General features: G+C 35.5%; 1 protein-coding gene across 4 annotated transcripts in view; it reads right to left on the reverse strand.

The window, feature by feature from the left end:
* Positions 1 to 22,414, reverse strand: part of NETO2 (neuropilin and tolloid like 2) — a 65,799-nt gene that overhangs the window by 41,346 nt on the left and 2,039 nt on the right. The window contains exons 2-6 of one of the 4 annotated variants that reach the window (XM_043600806.1): positions 11,927 to 11,983; positions 9,018 to 9,158; positions 8,099 to 8,347; positions 4,220 to 4,264; positions 4,010 to 4,137 (exon numbers count right to left, since the gene is read on the reverse strand). In XM_043600806.1, coding sequence (XP_043456741.1) covers positions 4,010 to 4,137; positions 4,220 to 4,264; positions 8,099 to 8,347; positions 9,018 to 9,158; positions 11,927 to 11,983 — 620 coding nt within the window. The remainder of the gene's footprint in view (positions 1 to 4,009; positions 4,138 to 4,219; positions 4,265 to 8,098; positions 8,348 to 9,017; positions 9,159 to 11,926; positions 11,984 to 22,414) is intronic. The other 3 variants (XM_043600807.1, XM_043600808.1, XM_043600809.1) reach the window with 3 other exon arrangements.

Raw genomic sequence — 22,414 nt, forward strand, 5'->3', positions numbered from 1 at the left:
AATGTGCAAAAGCAGACAAAATAGTATCCTAAACTCATGCCCCATCTCCTAAGTTGTTAATTCAGCCAGTCTTGCTTGAACTGTAATACCCCTCCCACTTCTGCCTCTCACATACTGAGACAAATCCCAGAGAGATTCACAGGTCAACAGTTCTAGGTGTATTGCTATTGACCACTTAAAAAATAATCTCAGTACTATTATCAAATCAAATTCTTCATTATCAAATACCAGTGTTCAGACTTATGTCTTTTAATGTTTCCTTCTTTTACAGTTTGCTTGAATACACAAGTTCATTTGACTTTTATATCTCTTTTAATGTGTAGATTCTACTGCTGTGTTTTACCTACCTTGTCATTTATTTAAGAAACACTCAGGTTTTTTGTTGTTGTTGTTTAGCAGGTCTTCTTCATAGTTTGTCTTATGATGGTTTTTAATCTCTGCTGTAGTTGATTCATGACTGTTTCCATTTCTAAATATTATTTAGGTCTTTTTTTCTAAATCAATCTTGGCAGAGGTGTGTCTATAGTAATCTTTTACAAATGGCCAGCTTTTGGTTTTGTTGATTCTTTTTATAACTTTGTTTTAAAATACTGTTTATTTCTGCTTTCATTATTACTGTTTCTTTGGATTCCTCTGGTCATTCTTCTAACTTCTTGAGTTGAATCTTAGCTTATTAAATTTAAATCTTTTTCTTCTTCTAAAATAAGCATTTATAAAACTCCCTTAAAGTACTTTTAGCTGCATACCACACATTTTGATATGTAGTATTTTCAATATTACTGAGTTTTAAATCTGTTTAAATTTATGTCCTGATTTCTTCTGTGACCTATTAAATACTAGCTGGCATATTATTAAATTTCTAAACATAAGGGTTTTAAAGGTATCTTTTGGTTACTGGTTCCCAATTTATGTGTATTTTTGTCAGAGGATGCTCTGCATGAAACTAAGCACTGGTACATATTTCAGACTTCTGTTTTTAGTTTTAGTGTATGGATCAGATTTTATAAATGTCTCACGCATGCTTGTAGAAAATGCTTATTTTTTGGACGTTGAAAGTAAAGTACCATGTCTTATCAGGCAAACTGCATTATTTAAATCTTCTGAGCCTTACTAATTTTTTTGTATGCTTAATTACTGAGAGGTGAAATTAATTACCCACTATAATTGTGGATCTGTCAGTTTTGCTCAGCAACTATCAATTCATGTTTTGTACATTTTGAGGCCATATTAATAGATAAAATTTAAAATTATTACCTTCCTTGCAAATTGGTGACATTCTTGATTTGTATTTTAATAGCTATATCAGATATCTTTTGGTATTTGTGCTATTTCTTTTCTATTTTTGTTATTTCAAAATTTTCCATAGTTATCCTAAAACAGGATACACTTGGATTTTAACTGTAGTATTTGGTCCATTTATTATTTGTGCTCAGAGATGTTTTAATTTTGCCCATATTCTTAAATGATAGTTGAGTACTGAATTTTAGAATTTTAGCTTGGCAGTTATTTTTTTCTTAGCACTTTAAGGACATTAGTATCTTCTGGCTTCTATTTTGCTGTTAAGGATTCTGATATCTCTCTTTTATCTCTAGTTGTTTTAAAGATGTCTCATTGTGGGGCGCCTGGGTGGCGCAGTCGGTTAAGCGTCCGACTTCAGCCAGGTCACGATCTTGCAGTCCGTGAGTTCGAGCCCCGCGTCAGGCTCAGGGCTGATGGCTAAGAGCCTGGAGCCTGTTTCTGATTCTGTGTCTCCCTCTCTCTCTGCCCCTCCCCTGTTCATGCTCTGTCTCTCTCCGTCCCAAAAATAAATAAACATTGAAAAAAAAAATTAAAAAAAAAAAGATGTCTCACTGTCTATGGTGGCCAATGTAGGTAGGTGTCAATTAAAACTTTTTTCTTGCTTTGGCCATCACTTTGTGTCAATGTTTTTTGTCAGCTTGAACATCTTTTCTTTTTCTTTCTTTGGTTTATTTATTTTTGAGAGAGAGAGAGAGAGAGAGAGAGAGAGAGAGAGAGAGGGAGAGGGAGGGAGAGCATGAGCAGGGGAGGGCAGAAAGAGAGGGAGATAGAGAATTGGAAGTAGGTTCCAAGCTACAGCCTGGCATGGGGCTTGAACTCATGAACCATGAGATCATGAACTGAGCCAAAGTCGGATGAACTTACTGAGCCACCCAGGTGCCCCAGCTTTAACATTTTCTTGATAAACTGCCACTACCCCACCCCCTGGGCAATTTTCTCAGATCTATCCTTTAATAACTATACCTTTTACTTCAAGAAGTTTTACTTGGTTATTTTAAAAGTGTACTTGGTCATTTTTCTTTCTCATCTTTTTGATTCCTTCTTATAAGATACTTAAAACACTTCTGTTCTTAGGGATCTAAGAAACTCCTTGCTGTTATGCCTGCTAATTCACTTGTGGTGAGTTGTCTGCTTATGTGTGTGGTTTTTTTTTTTTAATGTTTATTTTTGAGAGAGAGACAGAATACAGGCAGGGGAGGGGCAGAGAGAGAGGGAGACACAGAATCCCAAGCAGGCTCCAGGCTCTGAGCTGTGAGCATGGAGCCCAATGCAGGGCTCAAACTCATGAACAATGAGATCATGACCTCCGCAGAAGTTGGATGCTTAACCAACTGCACCACCCAAGCTCTACTTGTTTTCTAATTTTGGGTTGTGAGCATACCTTCAGCGGTATTTTACTGGTGGCAATCCTGTAGCCTCCATGGTTATTTTGTATTTATTTTTGCCCGGTGTCTATAAAAAGGTTATTTGAGGTCAGGACCATTTTGTTAATTTTTAGACTAATTGGTTCCTGGATTGGGCATGGAATGTAAATTATATACATCCCAACCTCTAATATAAACAGGTTTCTAGGTAAAAATTTTAGGGGAGACCCCAGCCTTATCCCTGAGACTGAGCCTGGAAAGATAAGCTTCTTACTTATCAACCTATGATAATACTTCTTATTATCAACCTATGTTAGTGGAAGTTTTTTTTCTAATCTACTACTTCATAGCAATTGTCTCTCTTTGAGAGTTCCAGCTTTATGTGAGGGATCTCACAAACACAAACCCCAGGCCTTTTCTGTCTCACCGTGGCCGTTAACACCAAGCTCCTGGCATGTCTTCCGGTGAATAGTCAGAGTGTACTGAAATCAGCAAGAGGCATTTGTACCATCGATTTCAGTTTTCAGTTTATTACTCTGGCTTATAGTTATCTCTCTTCATTTCTAGTCCATTAAGAATTATCTTTGGAAATCTTACCTATGCTTTTAAAAGAGTTATTTGTTATATTTTACCCAATATTTCTAGGTGTTTTGTAACAGGTAAGTTTTCATATAATCTAATCCATCATATTACCTTAACTCTAAATTTGATTTTCATAATTCTTTAAAGGTTTGTTCTCTTATCCTCACCCTCTCTTTTCACATGTATCCACATTAAATATAATTTTAACTGTGAATATTCCTAGAAGTATAAATTAAAAACTTTTTTGCAAAAGTAGTTAGCAACCAATCTCAATCTGTCAGAGTTATTTAAAAACATCCTTCCCTGTGGTACTTTCCAATCATAGTGCTACATCATTAGCACAAGACAGCATGGAAAGAAAGAACACAGAACTGAGACTCACTATATTTGTGTTTTGGTTTTGACACTATGACCAACTCTGAGAACCTTGATAAGACACTTCAACCTCTTGAGGTCTATTTTTCCTCCTTATAACATTTTTTTAAAGAATCTATGATCGTATGGATCAACACTTGTACTTTCCACTTAGGAATACACAGATTTTAAGAATCTCAAAATTTGTGTGATATTCCTGAATTTATATTGTAGTTTACTTAACTATAATAATGCTGTGATGCCCAATCCGATTGCAATAAAATCAATTTTTAAAAACTTGTAGTATCAGTTTATACAATAGTAAGTATTTGCAGGAATCAAAAAAATATATTATGCAATTCAATGTCTTGTTACGTTCTTTTCTAAAGTGACTCAGTACATAATAATACCTTGGCTTTTGGAGTAGCTTTAATTGTCCATATACAATCAACTGCTTGGCCAGGTTTTGTTTTCTCTTCTTGTTCTACCTGACTAGAACGCACTATTCCATCAGCTCCTGAGAGCTCAAACTGGCAATCTAGAAAGAAAAGTTGAATGATGTTCAAAGGAAAATAAGACTGATCAAAATGCCATGAGGAAAAAGAGGTGATATACTAAACCTGGGATGGGATTTAAAATACCTCCTAGGTAAGTAAAGTCTGGATCTGTAACAGAAAAAAGAAGAAAGTCATTGGCATTGAGATAGTTTAGAGTTACTTTAAGGCTTAATGTCTTAAGTTCTATCTAATGCTAATTTAATAACAAAGCAAGAGAAAGCTTTCATTGGTATAGATTACAGATCACTGTTTCTGGGCATGCTTAGGTGTTTGTTTATAGGAGCAATGTTTTTTAAAATGCTAATATTTATACTTCTGATCCCATCATGAATAACTTATTTATGCCACCTGAAAACTCAGAACTCTGTCAATTGTGATAGCTAGTCCACTGAGGGATGAATGAATGTATATACAACACAGTGGAGTATTATTCAGCCTAACAAAGAAATGAAATTCTGACACAAACTACAACATGGATGAACCATGAGAATCCTAGATTAGTCAAATTCATAGAGACAGTAAGTACCAGAAGCTGGAGGAAAGGGGGAATGGACAGTTAGTGTTTAATGGATACAGAGTTCCAGCGTGGGTTAACAAAACAGTTCTGGAAATGGATAGTGGTGACCACTGCACAACATTGTAATAAATGTACTTGACATGTACTTGTACACTTAAAAAGGATTAAAATTGTGAATTTTATAAGTTATTTGTAATTCAACACATATACAAAGAAGTAGCTAGTGAGCTGTGTTTTCAAAATGGCAGGGAAAAAATGACTAGCTGATATACAGGGTATTCTGCCCTATGAAGTAGTTCATAGAAGACTGAGAACCAACAGCATATATCAAATAACTGATTAAAGTTAACTGGTCGGGTATTTGTTTTTATGAACTAAACCAATTAACTGAAGTAACGATATTTTGGTGTCAAAAAGGCTTAAAAAATCTTAAATATGAATCAAATCTTTACAAACTGAAACAAAAAAAAATCAAAAACAATGCTCTTAATACTGTTTTTAAATATTAAAAATCAGGCTTTTTAATATGTAAAGATTCTCACTTTAAAGAAAAGTAGCTCTTTTTCTATTAGTTTATGTATCATGAGGGCAATTTTATATGGATTATGGCTAAAATATAGACAAATTAGAAGAAAATGTGTAGGATTTCTAGAGTGTATTACCTTACGTTTGCATTTTATAGTAGTTCAGAATTTCTACACCCACTATGCTAATTATAGCAACATCAGGAAAACTATGTAATATTCTATTTTATAGATGAGGAAACTGAATGAGAGAGATAATGATTTTCTTAGACCATATATATAATGGCAAAGTCAGGACTAGATTGCAATTCTCCAGACAATTTTTCTTACCCTACCACCATGTTGCCTTTATAATGTGGGTAAGGATGCTACAGTTTTACCACTGAAGAAAAAAATATCAAAATAAATAGGTAATGCATAATTGGCTAATTATGGTTGTGTCTAGGTATTTAAAATCATATTTATAAAATAAATTTTTCAATAGGGATCAATAAAATCAAGAAGATGACTACTACTACTAATGAGAAATTAGTATGTTTTAAATGGAATTCTTTAAGCTATTGGTGATATTTGTTGAGGCAGAGGACTCTTAATGTATTGCTACTTCCTGGAAGTAGCAACTGGGATAATTCTGGAAATTTTAATGAAATAATGACAAAATTCTAGAATTCTTGCCTACACATGAAGAAACTCTGATTCATCTGGCAGGTAGTACCTATGACTTTTTACTCCAATGCTGTTTAATTACATTTGTCTTTGATATTTCTCTGCAAAAGAGCTGAAATGTCACTGACCCCTTTCAGCAAGGTTGATTTAGTTTATTACGTTAAAAAAGAAAAGTCTGAGATGTATACTCAAGCTAAAAGTTTCTCCCCTACTTTTTTTTTTCCAATATGGTAACCATGCATAAAGTATCTGTAATAAAAAACAATTTTAACAAGAATTGAGCATCCAGCTAAATACAATAAACTGTGATTGAAATAGGTTTTGCAGGCTATTTAAAGATTCTGAGATGTTTTAAACTAGCAGTTTTTTCATTCTGGCAGTTTGGTGTATATAGGTCCTATATGAACTTTCAAATTAAGTTTGATAACTCTGTAATTATTTAAAATTATTTTAAATTCTGGAAAGGACAAAACTATGGAGACAGTAAAGATCAGTGCTTGCCAAGAGCTAGGGGGAGGAATGAATAGGCGGAGCACAGAGGATTTTTAGGGCAGTGGGAATACTTGGTATGATACTGAAATGGTAGACACACATTGTCATACATTTGTCTAAACACACAGAACACCCAACACCAAGAGTGAACCTAATCAATGTAAACTATGAACTTTGGGTGATGTTGTGTCAGTGTGGGTTCACTGACTGTAACAAATGGACTACTCAAGGAGCAGGATATTGATTATGGAGGCAGCTGTGTTTGTGCGGGGTTGGAGGTATATGGTAACTCTGTACTTCCTGCTTAGTTTTGCTGGGAACCTAAAACTGTCCTAAAAAATAAAAGTCTAGAGGTAAATTTTACTTTCTAAAAATGTTATCCTTTTGGTATTGAGAACATAAATATTGAAACAATGCTTAAAAATTCCCATAATGTTTACTGACAAGAAAAAAAAAGTTGATTATGTTGTTTAGGCAAAAAAAGCAGGTAATATAGATACATGGTCTCAGTTATGTAAGACAAAAAGAGATACAGAAAAATATCTAAAGGGATACATACCAAATTGTTAACAGTGGTTTTTTATATAGAAGATGGTAAGATTATGGGTTTTTTTTCATTTAGATATATGTGTTTTTTAATTAACAAATTTCTTACAAAAACATAAAAGCAAAAAGATTATATAATTGATAAGTTACTTTTTCATTGTTTCAGTCTCTAAGTTGTTTGAAGACAGGAGCAATAACTTGTAGATCTTTGTGTTTCCGTATTAGGGATATGCATGGTTTTACACCAGAGAGGCTTTACAATTCTCACAGTGTTTATACATACCACAGGATAGGGAAGACTGGTGGAGTGGGCTGAATGGAGACCCTAATTTGAATCCTCAGAACCTGATAATATTACTTTATGTGGTTAAAAAAAAAAAAGTTGAATATTACAAAAGACGTGAGTAAGTTAAGGATTTTGAGAACAGAGCGTGATGTGAACATGGAGGCAGGGACTGGAGCGATGTGGCCACAAATCCAGGAATGCTGGGGCAGCCCCCAGAAGCTACAAGAGGTGAGGAATGGATTCTCCCCTAGAGGTTCTGGAAAAAAGGTGGCGCTCCTGGGTTTTCTGCCCTCCAGAACTCAAGAGAATAAAATTCCACTGTTTTCAGCTGCTAAATTTGTAGTTAATTAGTTAAGGCAGCCTTAGGGAACTAATAAATACATCAGGTACTCCCATTTGACAAATAGCAACCGTCAGGCACAACTGTGCCTAAAGTCTTACAGCTATTAGGTAGCAGAGAAAGGATTCAAACCCAGACCTTTTCACCTCCAAGTGCAGAGCAATATTTTTTCTATTGCTCAATACTTCTTAGAGACTACTTATTCAAATGAGGGGTTAATTCAATCATTCCAATGCAAAAAGCTGCCAAAATAATTTTTGGTAAGGATTATGAAATTAAGACAATTTGCTGTATTATTTTTAAAGTGTATTTATCTTGATTTTTCACCCTTGATAAACACTATAAAACATAAATAAATCTAAGAAAAATGTGTTACCATCTATGAAATGCTTCAAATTCAAGTGATATAGTTCTATTTCCAATTTTTGGGTTTATTTATTCACAGAGTGATTTCCCTCTGGCCTTGTTAATTTTTTTAAAACCTTAATTTGATTAACTTGACTAAATTCTCTTTTATATACATAAGATTCTAAAACCAGAGTGAGACCCACTGAAAAGATAACTTCATTACCTGGAATAAATGAATATTTTGCTCGAAATCCCAGTCCTTCAAGTTCTTCATCAGAACTAAACTTAATCCACATAAACCTCCCCGTTGATCTAATTAGTGGAGGGCTTTTCACACCACAATATCGATCTATAAGTGGAGAGAAACCAAATGGCCCATCTCGAACTTCCAAGTGGTCAAACCGACATTCAAATGATGGTTCTATATAATAATGTTCATCAAAGGTCAACTCTATTCTTTGACGTGGAGCAGCTAGAAAATAAGAGCAAACAAATCAGGGCAACACAAACAAAGAAAAGTAATAAATGTCCTGACAAAAGTGGGCAAAGCAAAACAACTACCTACTATTTCACAGAGGAGCATCATAATGAGGATTGTTATGTATAAAATTCATAATTGATCTTATATTTTATATCAATAGTAGCAATGCTACTTTGTAGAACTGTAGCAATCTTTCCCTTTGGCATATGCTGTTCATTAAATTAGTTAAATGTATTTAATTAAAATTACAGTAGAAAAGCTAATGCTCAGTTCATGAGATACAATATACAATGAATAGAAAAACAGAAGAAATGAACTAATGTAACTATGGACATAAGTTTGCATAAAGCATGATAAGAGATGCCAGTAAATTTAAGTCTTAACAGAGAAGTTTCTCATATATACCAACACATCTGGTTGAATTATATTTTAAGAGATTCAAAATTCCTATAAATTTCAATTTTTTAATTGTTAATGTGTTTGTTAATGTGTTTGTTAATGTCTTCAGTACTCAGAAATATTTATAATTACTAGAGTTTAATTCAAATACATGTTTTTAGATTTTGTTCAAACTGGCTCAAACTGGGCATCTTATCTATGTAACTTAGTTTTACAAAAAAGTAAAAATTGATCCATTAAAAGATAGAAATTGGTCAGATACCTTCCAAAATGTAGATACACTCCTTGTTTGGTGGATAAGAGTCAGGATAATTTGGTGAAGCAAAATGACCTCCATTGCTGGTTCGAACCCAAATGCCACACTGGGTTGCAGGAACATGCTTGATTCCAATATTTTGTCCATCTTAGGGAAAAAATCACATTTAAAACATGAATTACAGCAAAAGAGAATAGTATTCTCTTTTCCCCACAATTTAACTACATATTTGCTCACTAAATGTTACACATATACTGTATATAGTTTTGCAAGAACCACCACTAAGTTTAGCACAAAAAACAACACAGTGAAGTGAGAGAAAGGTAAGATCGTATGCTGTTCTGGTGAGAAGAACTTGCTGCTAGAGGACAAGTTTACCCTGTAGGAGAGCAGGGAAATAAAATGCTTAGATTTTACAAGGGCAAAACCGTGTGGGAGAATCTGATAAATCAGTACAACTCTATAAAATTCAGTTCTGACATAAAAATAAAAATAAAAATAAAAATAAAAATAAAAATAAAAATAAAAATAAAAATAAAAGGATCCCAGGGGTTTATCTCTACTATGGTGCCTCTATATTTAGTTTAACACAAAAGCCAAATAGGATCCAAAGATTACAAAGGATTTTGGTTGAAAACTGTAGATTAAACACATGCATTTAGTTCTCTATCCTCAAACTCCACTTAACAGTAAAGGATGTTTTAAGGGCATAAATAAACCTTTAAAGAGGTCTAAACGTAGGTGCAATAACAACTGGCAGTGCCTGATATCTCTGGAAGCAGGACAGGGGTTGACAGGTGGTGGTAAAATTGTGTTTTTTAAAAATATGAGGCTTGGGTAAAGGTCTATTTAGAATCAATCTGATTTCTAATATTCTCCCCTACTTCACAAAACCAGGTAGCTGCTACTCTATCACATCAGAAAATGAGGTTATTCCTTTGCAGAAGATAAAAGCAGGGTTACTACATTAGGAAGCACCAGGAACAGCTGATGGTGACAAGACCAACCTGCAAACAAAGAGACTCAGGAATGTTAACACAGTGGATGGCATTCCCAGCCTCTTCCCCTGCTCAACTCCCTTAAAGCTTCTAAGCAGGAAATGGAAAGCTTCCTCTCTAGGGACTCTAAACACTCCAAAGAAATCGAGACCCAAGCAAGAATGCAGACTCAGGAATTCCCCAGTGTTGGGTCACTCACCAGTGAGGGCCACAGTTAACAAGTCTTTCCTACACTTGCAGACAGCTAATGATCAGATTTTAGTGCTCTTCTCATAAATAAGTGGACATTCAGGGATCACCATATTTGAGGAAATCCTCTAATATGAAAAATGAATAAAAAAAAAGAAAGCAAAGCTGAGGAAACAAAGATGTAAAAAAAACAAAAAACAAAAACAAACACACACACACATACACAAACATTTAATCTCCTTAGAGAAAGAGAGTATATCTATAAGAACAAGAATACTTTAAGAATATTTGGAAAACAAAAAGCTTCTAAAAATAAATGAAAAATTAATAGAAAGTTTAATGAAGAGAGCTATAAATGGCCTGTGCCCTGTTTCTGTAAATAAAGATCACAATGGAAGACATCCTTTTCCACTCACATGCCTACCATCCATAGCTACTTTCACACTACAAGAGCAAAAGTGTATAGTTGCTTCTGAGACTGTAAGGCTGTAAAGTTTTAAATATTAACTATCTGGCTCTTTAAAGAAAAAGTTTTCCAGTTCCCGGTTTAGAGGATGAAGTTGAAGAAGTCTCAATAGAGACTACTGAGAAGAAAACAGAGTAGAAAGACAGGTGGAAAATAGAAAATAATAACAAAAATACCCCATAACTAAATAGAAGTTTCTTAAAGATAGAATAGAAAAAAATAGAGAAAGATAATTTAAGAAATTAAAGGGCACCAAACTGGCTCAGGCAGTACAGCATGTGATTCTTGATCCTGGGGTTGGGAGTTTGAGTCTCATGGGAGGTATAGAGATTACTTAAAAAAACAAAATCTTAAAAAAAATTTAAACAAGGAAAAAAGGAAATAAAAATTTCCTAAATTAAAAGACAAAATTTTCATATGGATAAAGTTTCATGAGTGACTTAATGTAAATTCTGAATACAGAGGTGACCAGAATTACAACACAATTACACTGAGACAGGTGGTATGGAAGGAAAGTAATAGAACATTTGTATATACTAGGGGGTAGAAAATGCATGAAAGAGCTAAATTCTCATCTTCTGTGGTAGAAAATCATTATCTAATACCTAAGACTGAAATAATTAAGAATTAACAGTATAACATATTATTTAGTAATATGCAGCAAAATTCCAAAAGATTCAGCTAAAATACTGGTTATCTCCATGGAGAAGGAAGTAGAGTAGCATAGGATGGAGGACTGCCTTTTCATCCTTAACTTTTGATTTTTGTCACAAGTATGTATAACTTAGAGGAAAATAAAAAGTAAATCAGAAAGTGTATTAAACCCTGGCATGAAAATCTGGTTCAAAAATCACACTAGCTTATCTTCTTTCATAAACAAGGACAATCAGAACAGGTTACAGGGCTTTGAATAAGATACTGATGGGAATATTTCACTTGTCTACCCTGAAAAAAGGGATTTTTATTTTTGCTGAGTGATAAGCACAAATCTCATTTAATTTCTGGATATAATCCATAGTGTGCTAGGAACCACTAGTAATGCCAACTTAAAACATTTATCAATCAGGGCAAGACTTTATGTTGACAATTTAGTTAACTGCAGCTGAACCCAGTTAAATTGAGGCTGATAGGTTGACAGAAACTTTAGGTCATTGTAACACCCCAGAGGGACTATGGAAATAGTATTCAAAAGTTGCAATCCCTTCCTATAAGCCATCCCACTGTCCTGGATAAGTGGTAAGTTATCACTGTAAGTACTTTACCTTGGGTCTTTTGGGCCACAGCAATCCCTTCGACTACAAGTATTGTTATTAACAACACTAGAGAAATGACAGAAAAGAAAAGTTAAAAAAGTGAATCCATATTATCTTACTAAATTTTTAAGGAAAATCAGATGATAAAAAAAAGATTAATCAAGCCCTCTCTTTCTTGCTAACATTCATTCTCAAGATTTTTAAGGTCTAAATGTTGTGCTCTGATTTACTATTTCACAGTTAACCCAAGAAAAAACACGGTTGATACTCTACTCATTTACACAAACACTAATAGTGTATGGCATTTACAGCATTTTTCAATTTGTGATAGATTAAAAAGTTTTTTTGCAACAAACTTTGTTTGCCCTAATTTATATTTACTATATAAGTACTGTAAAGTAAATATAGACTATATTGTATACATTTGTTGTACTCCATCTCAAAGGGTTTACATGCATTCTATGGCTGGCTCTGCAATGTATTATACCAAAGTTCAATTAGTGATTGTGAGAGCACTTATAATTAAGATGGAAGTAAGAGGGCAGCAGTCTCCCAGAAATCAATTCAAGATGTTTTATAGCTGCACATAACTATGCTGTGTCCTGTGTTACAAAAGCCAGCATATTTAGAAAATGAAGCTTTAGGCCGACTTCGGCTCAGGTCATGATCTCGCGGTTCGTGAGTTCGAGCCCCACGTCGGGCTCTGTGCTGACAGCTCAGAGCCTGGAGCCTGTTTCGGATTCTGTGTCTCCCTCTCTCTGACCCTCCCCCATTCATGCTCTGTCTCTCTCTGTCTCAAAAATAAACGTTAAAAAAAAAAATTAAAAAAAAAAAAAAGAAAATGAAGCTTTTCCCCCGAGTTGAACATTTCTGAGACCCAGTCACGTTGAATTGTTTTGTGTATGTATGTATGTATTTTGATGATTCTTTTAAACATTTTATTTTTATGAATGGTGCATGGATAGCTTTCTCTGTCCCTTTCAATGTAAAGTTCACTTGCCTCAAAATCTTGTGAACTGGAATTTTTATTATTCATTCAGTCAATAAGCACTTACAGAGTACCTACTGTCAAGGATAGCAGGCACTGAGGATGCACAGATGTTGGGGGAGAAATACGGCAAAATATTTAAGAGTATGGACATTACGAGTTCGGTGGATACAGGCTGAAGTTCAAGTTTTGCTGTGTACCAGCTGTGAGGCCTTTTTTTTTTTTTTTCTGTGAGGCCTTTTTAACTCAGTTTACTTATTTGTAAAATGGGGATGTTGTACTAGTAGCACTAACCTCAAAAGGCTGTTGTGAAGATTAAATGAGATGATAGCACTGGTGTAGCACTGGTTACATGCTAGGCACTCTGTTACATAAATGATAGACAGGAAACTACCATCCTTGAGTTAGTCTATTGTCAATGACAGTTTACAATACAAGGTGAAAAGAAGTTTAACAGGATTTATACAGAAAGCATAATGGAAGCAGGGATGGGAACCATTCATTCTGCTGAGGGTGAAGAATAAAATGAGGAAAATTTCAGAAACAGATCGTATATTCTATTTGTACCTTACAGTACCTCAACCCAGGATACAGAGAAAGAAACAGCTTAGACAAAACCACGAGTGAGCACTTGCTTATGGCAGGTCAGCAAACTCTGAGTTCTATACAGCAGGATGAGCATGTGGAGGACCAGTGGTGTATCAGGTGACAAACAGAATGAAGTCTGATGTTAAAAGTCTTGACAAGCATGCTGAAGAGTTTGGACTTTTGACTATAATGAGAAGTCATTGTGAGTTTTTAAAGTAGAGTGTGACGTTATCATATCTGTGTTTTTGACCAATGATCCTGATGGTTGTGTGAAGGGTAAACTTTTAAAGAGAGGGGAGAAGGGGGTGCCTGGGTGGCTCAGTCGGTTGGGTGGCCGACTACGGCTCAGGTCATGATCTCACGGTCTGTGAGCTGGAGCCCCGCATCGGGCTCTGTGCTGACAGCTCAGAGCCTAGAGCCTGCTTCCGATTCTGTGCCTCCCTCTCTCTCTGCCCCTTTCCTGCTTGGTCTCTGTCTCTATCTCTCTCAAAAATAATAAACATTAAAAAAAAATTTTAAAAAAGAGAAGGGAGAAGGATATTCAAAGATGATGAGATCTCTAAGCGGAGCAGTGGTAGTGGAAATGGAAAGGAGGAAAGAATTGATAACATGATTCAGATGTCGAGTTAATTGTAATTGGTGACTTACAGGATGAAAGCAGGGAGAGAGATGGGGGCATTGAATAGGTTGCTAGTTAAGTGACTGGTAGACAGTCACGCAATAGCATGTATTGAGTATCTACTTCCCAAGTCACCAAAGTAAAAAGATAATTCTTGCCATTCAGTTGTTTACATCTTAAAATCTAATTGCTTGGCATCTTCATCTTTAGTTTCCTGTATCCTTGCTGACCTTTGTCTCCTCTGTCTTCTGTCAGCACCTTTAATTTCCTCTTCCTTTTCTTTGGTGGCTAGTAGTGTTGAAGACCTCCTGTTATGTAGGACAATCAATCCTCCCTTCAAACTCTTCACAACTCTTCACTGGATCAGAGTTTGAAGAACAGAGAATTGAAACATGTTTTTTTAAAAACAGAATATGTGTAATCAAAAAGAAAAACCTAGGGTAATATTAGGTATCTGACAATTCAGCAAATAACACATCCATTTGTATCAATTTGTATCTTGTTAGAGGACACTACTTCCCAAGGCTATCATTCAGATGATACACAACTGATCAAAATTTTGTGCTCAGTATACCTTTCCTCCTGAATCACAGACATAACAATTTACTAGTCCTCACATTTATAATTCATGGTATATAAGTAACACAAAGCCAGGCAGAAAGGGCAAGTAAGGAATCAACAAACTGAATCCAGGAGAGCAAGAGTAAAGCTATGGCAAAGGGATGAACTATGCTAGTTCATTATTACATAATGATCAATAATTTGGCTACGTAAAATATGGACTTAAGAATTTTACAGAGTGTGCAACTAAGGCAGATCATTTTAAAAATAAAATTATAAGCCCAAATAAACCTATTATTCTTTTCTACTCTATTCAGAGGGTGGCTCACAATTTTTTTCCCCAAAATCTTTAAAAAACAATATTCACAACTCAATAAACCAAATGAGCTATGCTACTGAATATAGAAATGATATATAAAGAATACGGTGAATCTGCATAACAATCAGGGATAGAAATATTTAGTGACACAGTTGTGACTACTAATCATTCTAAATTCCATATCATAATAAACATAGTTTCCTCCCAGTTGTATAATAGGATCTTTGCAAATTGCTTATTATAACAAGGCTGGGATATTAAAACAAACTCCATTAATGCCAAACACTGGAATTATTTAACTATAAGAAGCAGTGCCATGCTGCTTTGTTCTGTCTTTAGCCCCAACTATGTGCCACTGTTCCCTTCTTCCTCTTACCAAAAGGATCAATAATTTCTCAAATCCAGAAACACCACACACTTCAAATTAAAAGATAATGTACCCAAGAAGGCACTAATTCATTAAGGTAGAAATCCATGCCAAAATAAAAATTCTAAACTCCTTAACCATACAGTTTAATTACATAAAGAAGGGTTTGTGATTTGATGCTTAAAAGAGGGAATGCTCATTATTTATGCCCATACCTCTAGTTCTGGAGTTTAGGCGAGGCCTTGTAATGTGTGTACAGACCTGACTTAAAAATGAAGACTTAAATGATAAAGACAGATGCTATTCAAGGTGTTAAATACCAGTCCTCAATGCTACTCCTTTTACCTTGAAACACTGTCCTATTAGCTCTATGCAGAGTCTTCTCCCCAGGGCTTTCAGTTTAAAGTTCAGGCCTTACCCTGAACTATAAAAATCAAGATCAAGTTTATTCTTTCCACTGTTACTTAACAGTGGAAACTCTGGCCAATGCAATACTGGAAAGGAGACAAAATTATTATTTATAGATAATGTTACTTAAAACCTAGAAGTCCCAAGAGAATTACTAGGAAATTATTACACCTATTAAAAGAAGAAAGTAAGACTAAAACAAACAAACAAGTAAACAAATTTAATACAACGGAGTGACGATAGGTTTTGGATAATAAAACAATGTGAAGGTAACAATTCTTCCCAATAAGTTACATATTTAATGTTTTAATCAAAATCTTAGTTTTCTGGAGGACTTAAAATGTTGCTGATAACTCATCTTAAAAGCTTTTTCATACGGCCCAAGAAAAATTAAAAAATAAAAGACATAAAATACATAAAAATAATATATACTTATTACAAAGCTATAGTAATTCAAAATGTAGTAATGGTATAGGAAGAAACAGATGATCTGTCAACAAACATAACCAGCCCCCACTGTATTACAGGCAGTGGTCAGTCCTTGAGGCTACAGCAATGAAGCAAGCAGCCCTGGTCCTTATTCTCAAGCTTAAAGATAAGAAGATGGAAGAAAAAGCTGAAGATATGAAATAAAATAAAATAAATAAATAAATAAATAAATAAATAAATAAATGTATGTATGTATACATACACACACACACCACAAATTATTATATGTATGGTATTTGAAACTCTTGGTGAAATGATTCTGGGATAACTTGTTAATTATTAAAAAAAAAAGTAGGTCTGTTCCTTCAAGCTAAATAGAAAAATAAACACCATATTGAAAAAACAAAAAGTTGAATTATCTATGTATATTTTTGGGTGGAGAACACCTTCATTTACTAAAGACAAACAAATAAAAATTACAAATAACTGAGAAAAAAAGATTATGCCATAAGAAAAATGTGCCAAAACCAAAAACAATGAAGGACACCTGGGTGGCTCAGTCAGTTGACTGTCTGATTCTTGATTTGGGCTCAGGTCATGATCCTAGGGTCATGGGATTGAGCCCATGGAGTAGAGCCTGCCTAAGATTCTCTCTGTCTCAGTCTCTCTCTCTCCTCCTGTCCCTCTCCCCAGCTTGCATGCATGCTGCTCAAATAAATTTTTTAAAAATGCAAAAATTTAGCCTAATATAAAAAAAAGGCAGATTCTATTGTTGGTCAGGATATAGAAAACTGACATACACTGTCACTGGACTGTAAACTGGCATGCCTTTTTGGAGGTTAATCTGGTAATATATACCAGTTTAAAAAATGCACAAATCCCACGCAGCAAGTCTACTTCCAGGTGTGAGAACTGAATCAATCATCGGGACAGTAGCGTGCAATGTAAAAGATAATCACCCAGAGAACTATTAAAACACAGATTTTGGAGTGGAGTGGCGGGGGTGGGTGCCTCCAGAGATTTTGACCCAGTAGGTCTGGGTTGGGGCTTGAGAACTTGCATTTTAACAAGGAAGTCCCCCATTGATGCTAAAAGCTTCTGGCCCTGGGAACATACTTTGCAAACCAACTACTACAATAAGAGAATGATGGTAGACTGTAAGAAATGGAAAGAGGCTGCCCATTTTCTCCATTGGTGATGGCAGGGGCAAGTTTGGGCCAAAATGGATGTGGCAGGGTAGGGGACTAGCAAAAAGGAGTTGATGAGTTGGTTTTGGAAATGTTGCTGAACGCTCTGCTACCTATTCTTATAATGTTCCTATAAATACTTCCTATTTCTGGGCATCTGCACTTGCCATGGATCACCCTTTGCTTCCACTAGAGTACCTTTGCACTGTTTAAGACATGCACTTTCAAAATTAATTTTATCTGATAGCATTCAGATTTTTCACTTCTGTGACTATTTAACAGTTCTCAATCTCTGCCTGGTTTTCTTTTACTGATTTTGCACAGTTTACACAACATAGAATATATTTCTGCCAAGTATACAAACTGTGGAGGTAAGTAGTCAAGGGCTAGAGTGAAGGTTATATCATTACTAGGGATCTTCTATCTTATTCAGTTGTAGATGATTAAAAAAAATTTTTTTAAATTTTTAAAATGTTTATTCATTTTTGAAAGAGAAAGAGCACAAGCAGGGGTGGGGCAGGGAGGGAGGGGGGGAACACAGAATCTGAAGCAGGCTCCAGGCTCTGAGCCCAACAAGGCGCTCAAACTCACGAACTGTGAGATCATGACCTGAGCCCAAGTCGGATGCTCAACCGACTGAGCCACCCAGGTGCCCCAGTTGTAGCTGATTTTAATTCCAAGTTCATCTTATGGTCCAATATGTATGCCAGAGTGCCAGTCAGTATATCTTCATTATAGCTACTCACTCCTGTGTCAGCAAAAATGAAGAAATGACACAGGACATTCCTCCTTCCTTTAAAAGACATTTGCCCAGAATCTACAGTGATTTCAAAATAAAATTTTTAACTGAACAAAAACACCACCACTTTCCCAAAGTTGCACACACATGTAATTGGCCAAACTTAGTCACATGACCACACCTAACCCTATGGAAAGCTGGAAAATCTAGTCTTTCTGTTGGGTGTTCACGGGCTTAATTAAAATTCAGAGAATTACTGAATTATAAAATGGATATTGGGAGACAACTGGTTATTCCTGCCACAGTTCCCTATAATCTATTCTGTACTCAGCAGCCAGTGATCCTTTCAAGACATAAACCAGATCATATCACAGCCTTTCATAAAATCTTCCAATACAGTCCCATTACATTTAGAATAAATCCAATACTCTGTACTCTGACTTCAGAGGTCCTACATGATCTAGCATCTGACCTCCCGATTGCTACCAATGGCTACACAGGCCTTCTTCTCATTACTTCTATACACCAAGCTAATTCTTGCTTTAGGGACTAGTTTATTCCTTTTGCCTAGAATCTCTCTGCATGGCTGGGTTCTTCTGGTCATTCAGGTTTTGTGACTGACTTCTAAAGAAACTCTATATTTTCTCCTTCATCCTACTTTATTATATAAATATTTTAATTACTATTTATATGACTTGGTATTTTCTTGCTTATTATTTGTCTCTTCTTACTAGAAAGAGGAGCATTGTCTGATTCACTGATGCCTCTCTCTAGTGACTAGAAGACTGTCTGGCCCACAACAGCATTCAATAAAAATTAGATGAATACATGAAATGACTAAGCATGATCCTGATTATGTCTTTTCTGTTGACTACAACATAGTACAGAGAGCCCTGCATTAACACATTAAGCAGCACACATCTTGGTTAACAGTAATCACACAGATGACCCAGCTTCTTTTATTTGAGCATACGTCAGGGACAGGAAAATAATTGATTTTTTTTTTCTTTTCAGATATCTAGTCACTACTCTTACTTTCCTCAAGCTGGCTCAATTTACTTGTTAGTAATTGAGTGTGCCTCTTTCCAATAAGCCTTCTTGTTTTAAGCACTTAAGGTTTGTAGAATCTATCATGAGATGCCATGATGTAAAAACCACCTAACTCTTTACTGTTCTATAATGAGAGCAGAATGGAGTTTGATGAGAGTCCAAATGCTACTTGAGGTAGCAGTAACTTGTTTTCAATAAACTGTGTTCCACAGGATGGAGTACCCAAATGTAATCAAACTCAATTTTACTTATTATTATTAGTTAAGGAAGAAGACGGATTTGGGTGCCTGGGTGGCTCAATTGGTTAAGTGTCTTACTTTGGCTCAGGTCATAACCTCACAGTTCCTGAGTTCGAGCCCCACATCGGACTCCATGCTGACAGCTCAGAGCCTGGAGCTTGCTTTGGATTCTGTGTCTTGCTCTCACTCTCAAAAATTAGTAAACATTAAAACATTTTTTCAAAAAAAAAAAAAAAAAGACACAAAGAAGATGGGTCTTGGCAAACTCTGGGATCACTCCAGCCTACATATGCTAATCCCACTGCCAACCACTTTAACAAAGATTAACTGTAGCAGTACTTTCTTTCCTGCAGAATGTGACAACCTCTTTGCTGGCCAAATGCTCTGCAGACAGCAGTTTTGTATCTTCTCATTTTACAGGAGCCTTCTTTAGACATCCACAGCAACTACCATCAAATTTTAACGTGACCAGATCACATTTTAAAGAGTGAGTCTTCTCACACACTAGTGCTGTAATTTCCAACATGCTACTCTAGGCATATTTAAACCAACATGTTTTAATATCATTTTGCCTAGGAAGAACTGAACTTTCAGATTAGTAAACTGCAATTTTGTGAGTAATATAACAAACACATTAAAAAGTATCAGTTTTGGGGGGCCACTCTGATGAGCCTTTGAGAGGGTGAGGTCCCTCACCAATTAGAGCAACCTTGCTCTTATCTATTGTCTTTGTTTAGTTTTTAAGTACCTCCTCATAAGGGTTCCTTTGAGGTAGCTCTCCTGTTAACCTAAGTTTGGAAACCAGTGGGCTGGATAACATCTTTGGTTCCCCTTTCCAACTTGAAGACCATAATAACTGGGATCTCAAAGTGATTCAGGGATACATTTTTTAAAATGTCAACAATTACTGTGCAGGAGCATAATTCAAAAATGAGACTGGAAAAAAAAAAACTGCAGGAGACTCTGAATAGGTAATAACCAAGAGGAGAACTTGGGATTGTTTTAAAACTTTAGATATGAATTTTACTTACAGTTTATCTTTTTCTTTTTTTTTTTTTTTTTTAAATTTTTTTTTCAACGTTTATTTATTTTTGGGACAGAGAGAGACAGAGCATGAACGGGGGAGGGGCAGAGAGAGAAGGAGACACAGAATCGGAAACAGGCTCCAGGCTCTGAGCCATCAGCCCAGAGCCTGACGCGGGGCTCGAACTCACAGAGTGCGAGATCGTGACCTGGCTGAAGTCGGACGCTTAACCGACTGCGCCACCCAGGCGCCCCCAGTTTATCTTTTTCTATCTTATTCCAAAAAGGACCGAAGGTGGTTTTGGTTTGAATTTGTTTTATAATGCACGTGTGTCTGTATTACAGGGCTGCATGTTTTCTCTAACAGGTGATCATGGTTTCAAAACACAAATACACTGGATTCTAGTTTGAGGATTTACTACAATAAAACCAGTGTTTACTCATACTTTTCAGTTTTCAGCATTAAAACATTTTCTTCAACTCCTGGGGGGAAAAGCTGAAAAGCTAATTTTTAACAAGACTGTGCTTAAAGACTTCACTATTAAAGGGACAGGTTTCCAGTGCTGTACTTATTTTGGTATGGTTTACATTTTTGGATGAGGTGTAAGAATGAAAGACAGGAGTTAATTTTTGCCAGTCTAAGATTTTAAAAATACAGTGTTGAGGGATATTTATGATTTTAAAAATATAGCATAGAGGGATATTTATGCTATTACACAATAAATTTAACCTCAGTTTATACAGATTTAAATATAACGGAGTCTAATAGGTTTCTCCAGAAGTGTGCAGAGTGAATAAAACAGTAAAAAATGGGTTTATAATACTAACTCAGTATTTTCATGTGACTATGATGTTTACTTAACTTTGGCAGAAAGTTAAATTTTATAAGACCTGGAATGATTGCAAACAGTTAAAAGTGAACTATTCAGTAATACCATGTGCAAGATTTAAAAAGCCTAGTACAAGTTATCCTTTTGTTCTCACTGCTGAGAGTAAAACAAAAAGAATCAATGGCATCTTAAAGAAAATTACCTTCCATTTAAAATCTCACACACTCATTATGGATGATTTGTTTTAGTAGAAATTGACCATAATATTCCAAACAAGGCTTTAGGTAGGTAATATCTGTAATTATGCAAATACTAAAGAACTGCCTCTGATAAGAACCTCTTCAGCACTGAAACAATTCACCTTACAGAACACTTAAAGGCTGCTTTTTATGCCTTCATGCACACAGTGAATGGCAGGATTCCAATATTTTTCCAAAAGATAATTAAAAAAAATTTTTTAACGTTTATTTATTTTTGAGAGACAGACACAGAGTGTGAGTGGGGGAGGGGCAGAGAGAGAAAGACACAGAATCTGAAGAGGCTCCAGCCTCTGAACTGTCAGCACAGAGCCCAACACGGGGCTCGAACTCACAAGCTGTGAGATCATGACCTGAGCCAAAGTCGGACACTTAACTGACTGAGCCACCCAGGCGCCCCTGATAATTTTTTAAATTAAAAATGCCAATTTTTGTGTAGGTAACACACTTACTTGGTTTAAAAAAAAAATCAAGTGGTACAAATGGGCATACAATGAAATAGAAGTGTTCCCCTCACTTTGGTCTCTGTCTCCCAGATTCCTTTCTCAGAATCAACTTTTGTTAATTTCTTTAATCTTTCCAGACCAATTTCCCATATTTACAAGAGCGCGTGCACACACACATACACTTTAGCAGACTTAAAAATAGCTTGTTTCATCTCTAGTAAGCCTACAACAACTTAATTTGAATTTTAAAAATACTTCAGCATGTAAAACTAGTGTAGGTTTTAGTGTACTTTAAAAAAGAAAAGCCAGATACTACATTGTTTTCACTGTTAGCTCTGTCATCACCACAGAATCCTTTCCTCAAAGCTGCAACAACTAAATGCTTCATCACAGTGGCCAGAGAGGGCACTGTGTACCAACGACAAAGGCATAGGCAGAAAAGCTGCG

The sequence above is a fragment of the Prionailurus bengalensis genome, chromosome E2, assembly GCF_016509475.1.
Source record: "Prionailurus bengalensis isolate Pbe53 chromosome E2, Fcat_Pben_1.1_paternal_pri, whole genome shotgun sequence".
In the NCBI taxonomy this organism is placed as follows: Eukaryota; Metazoa; Chordata; class Mammalia; order Carnivora; family Felidae; genus Prionailurus; species Prionailurus bengalensis.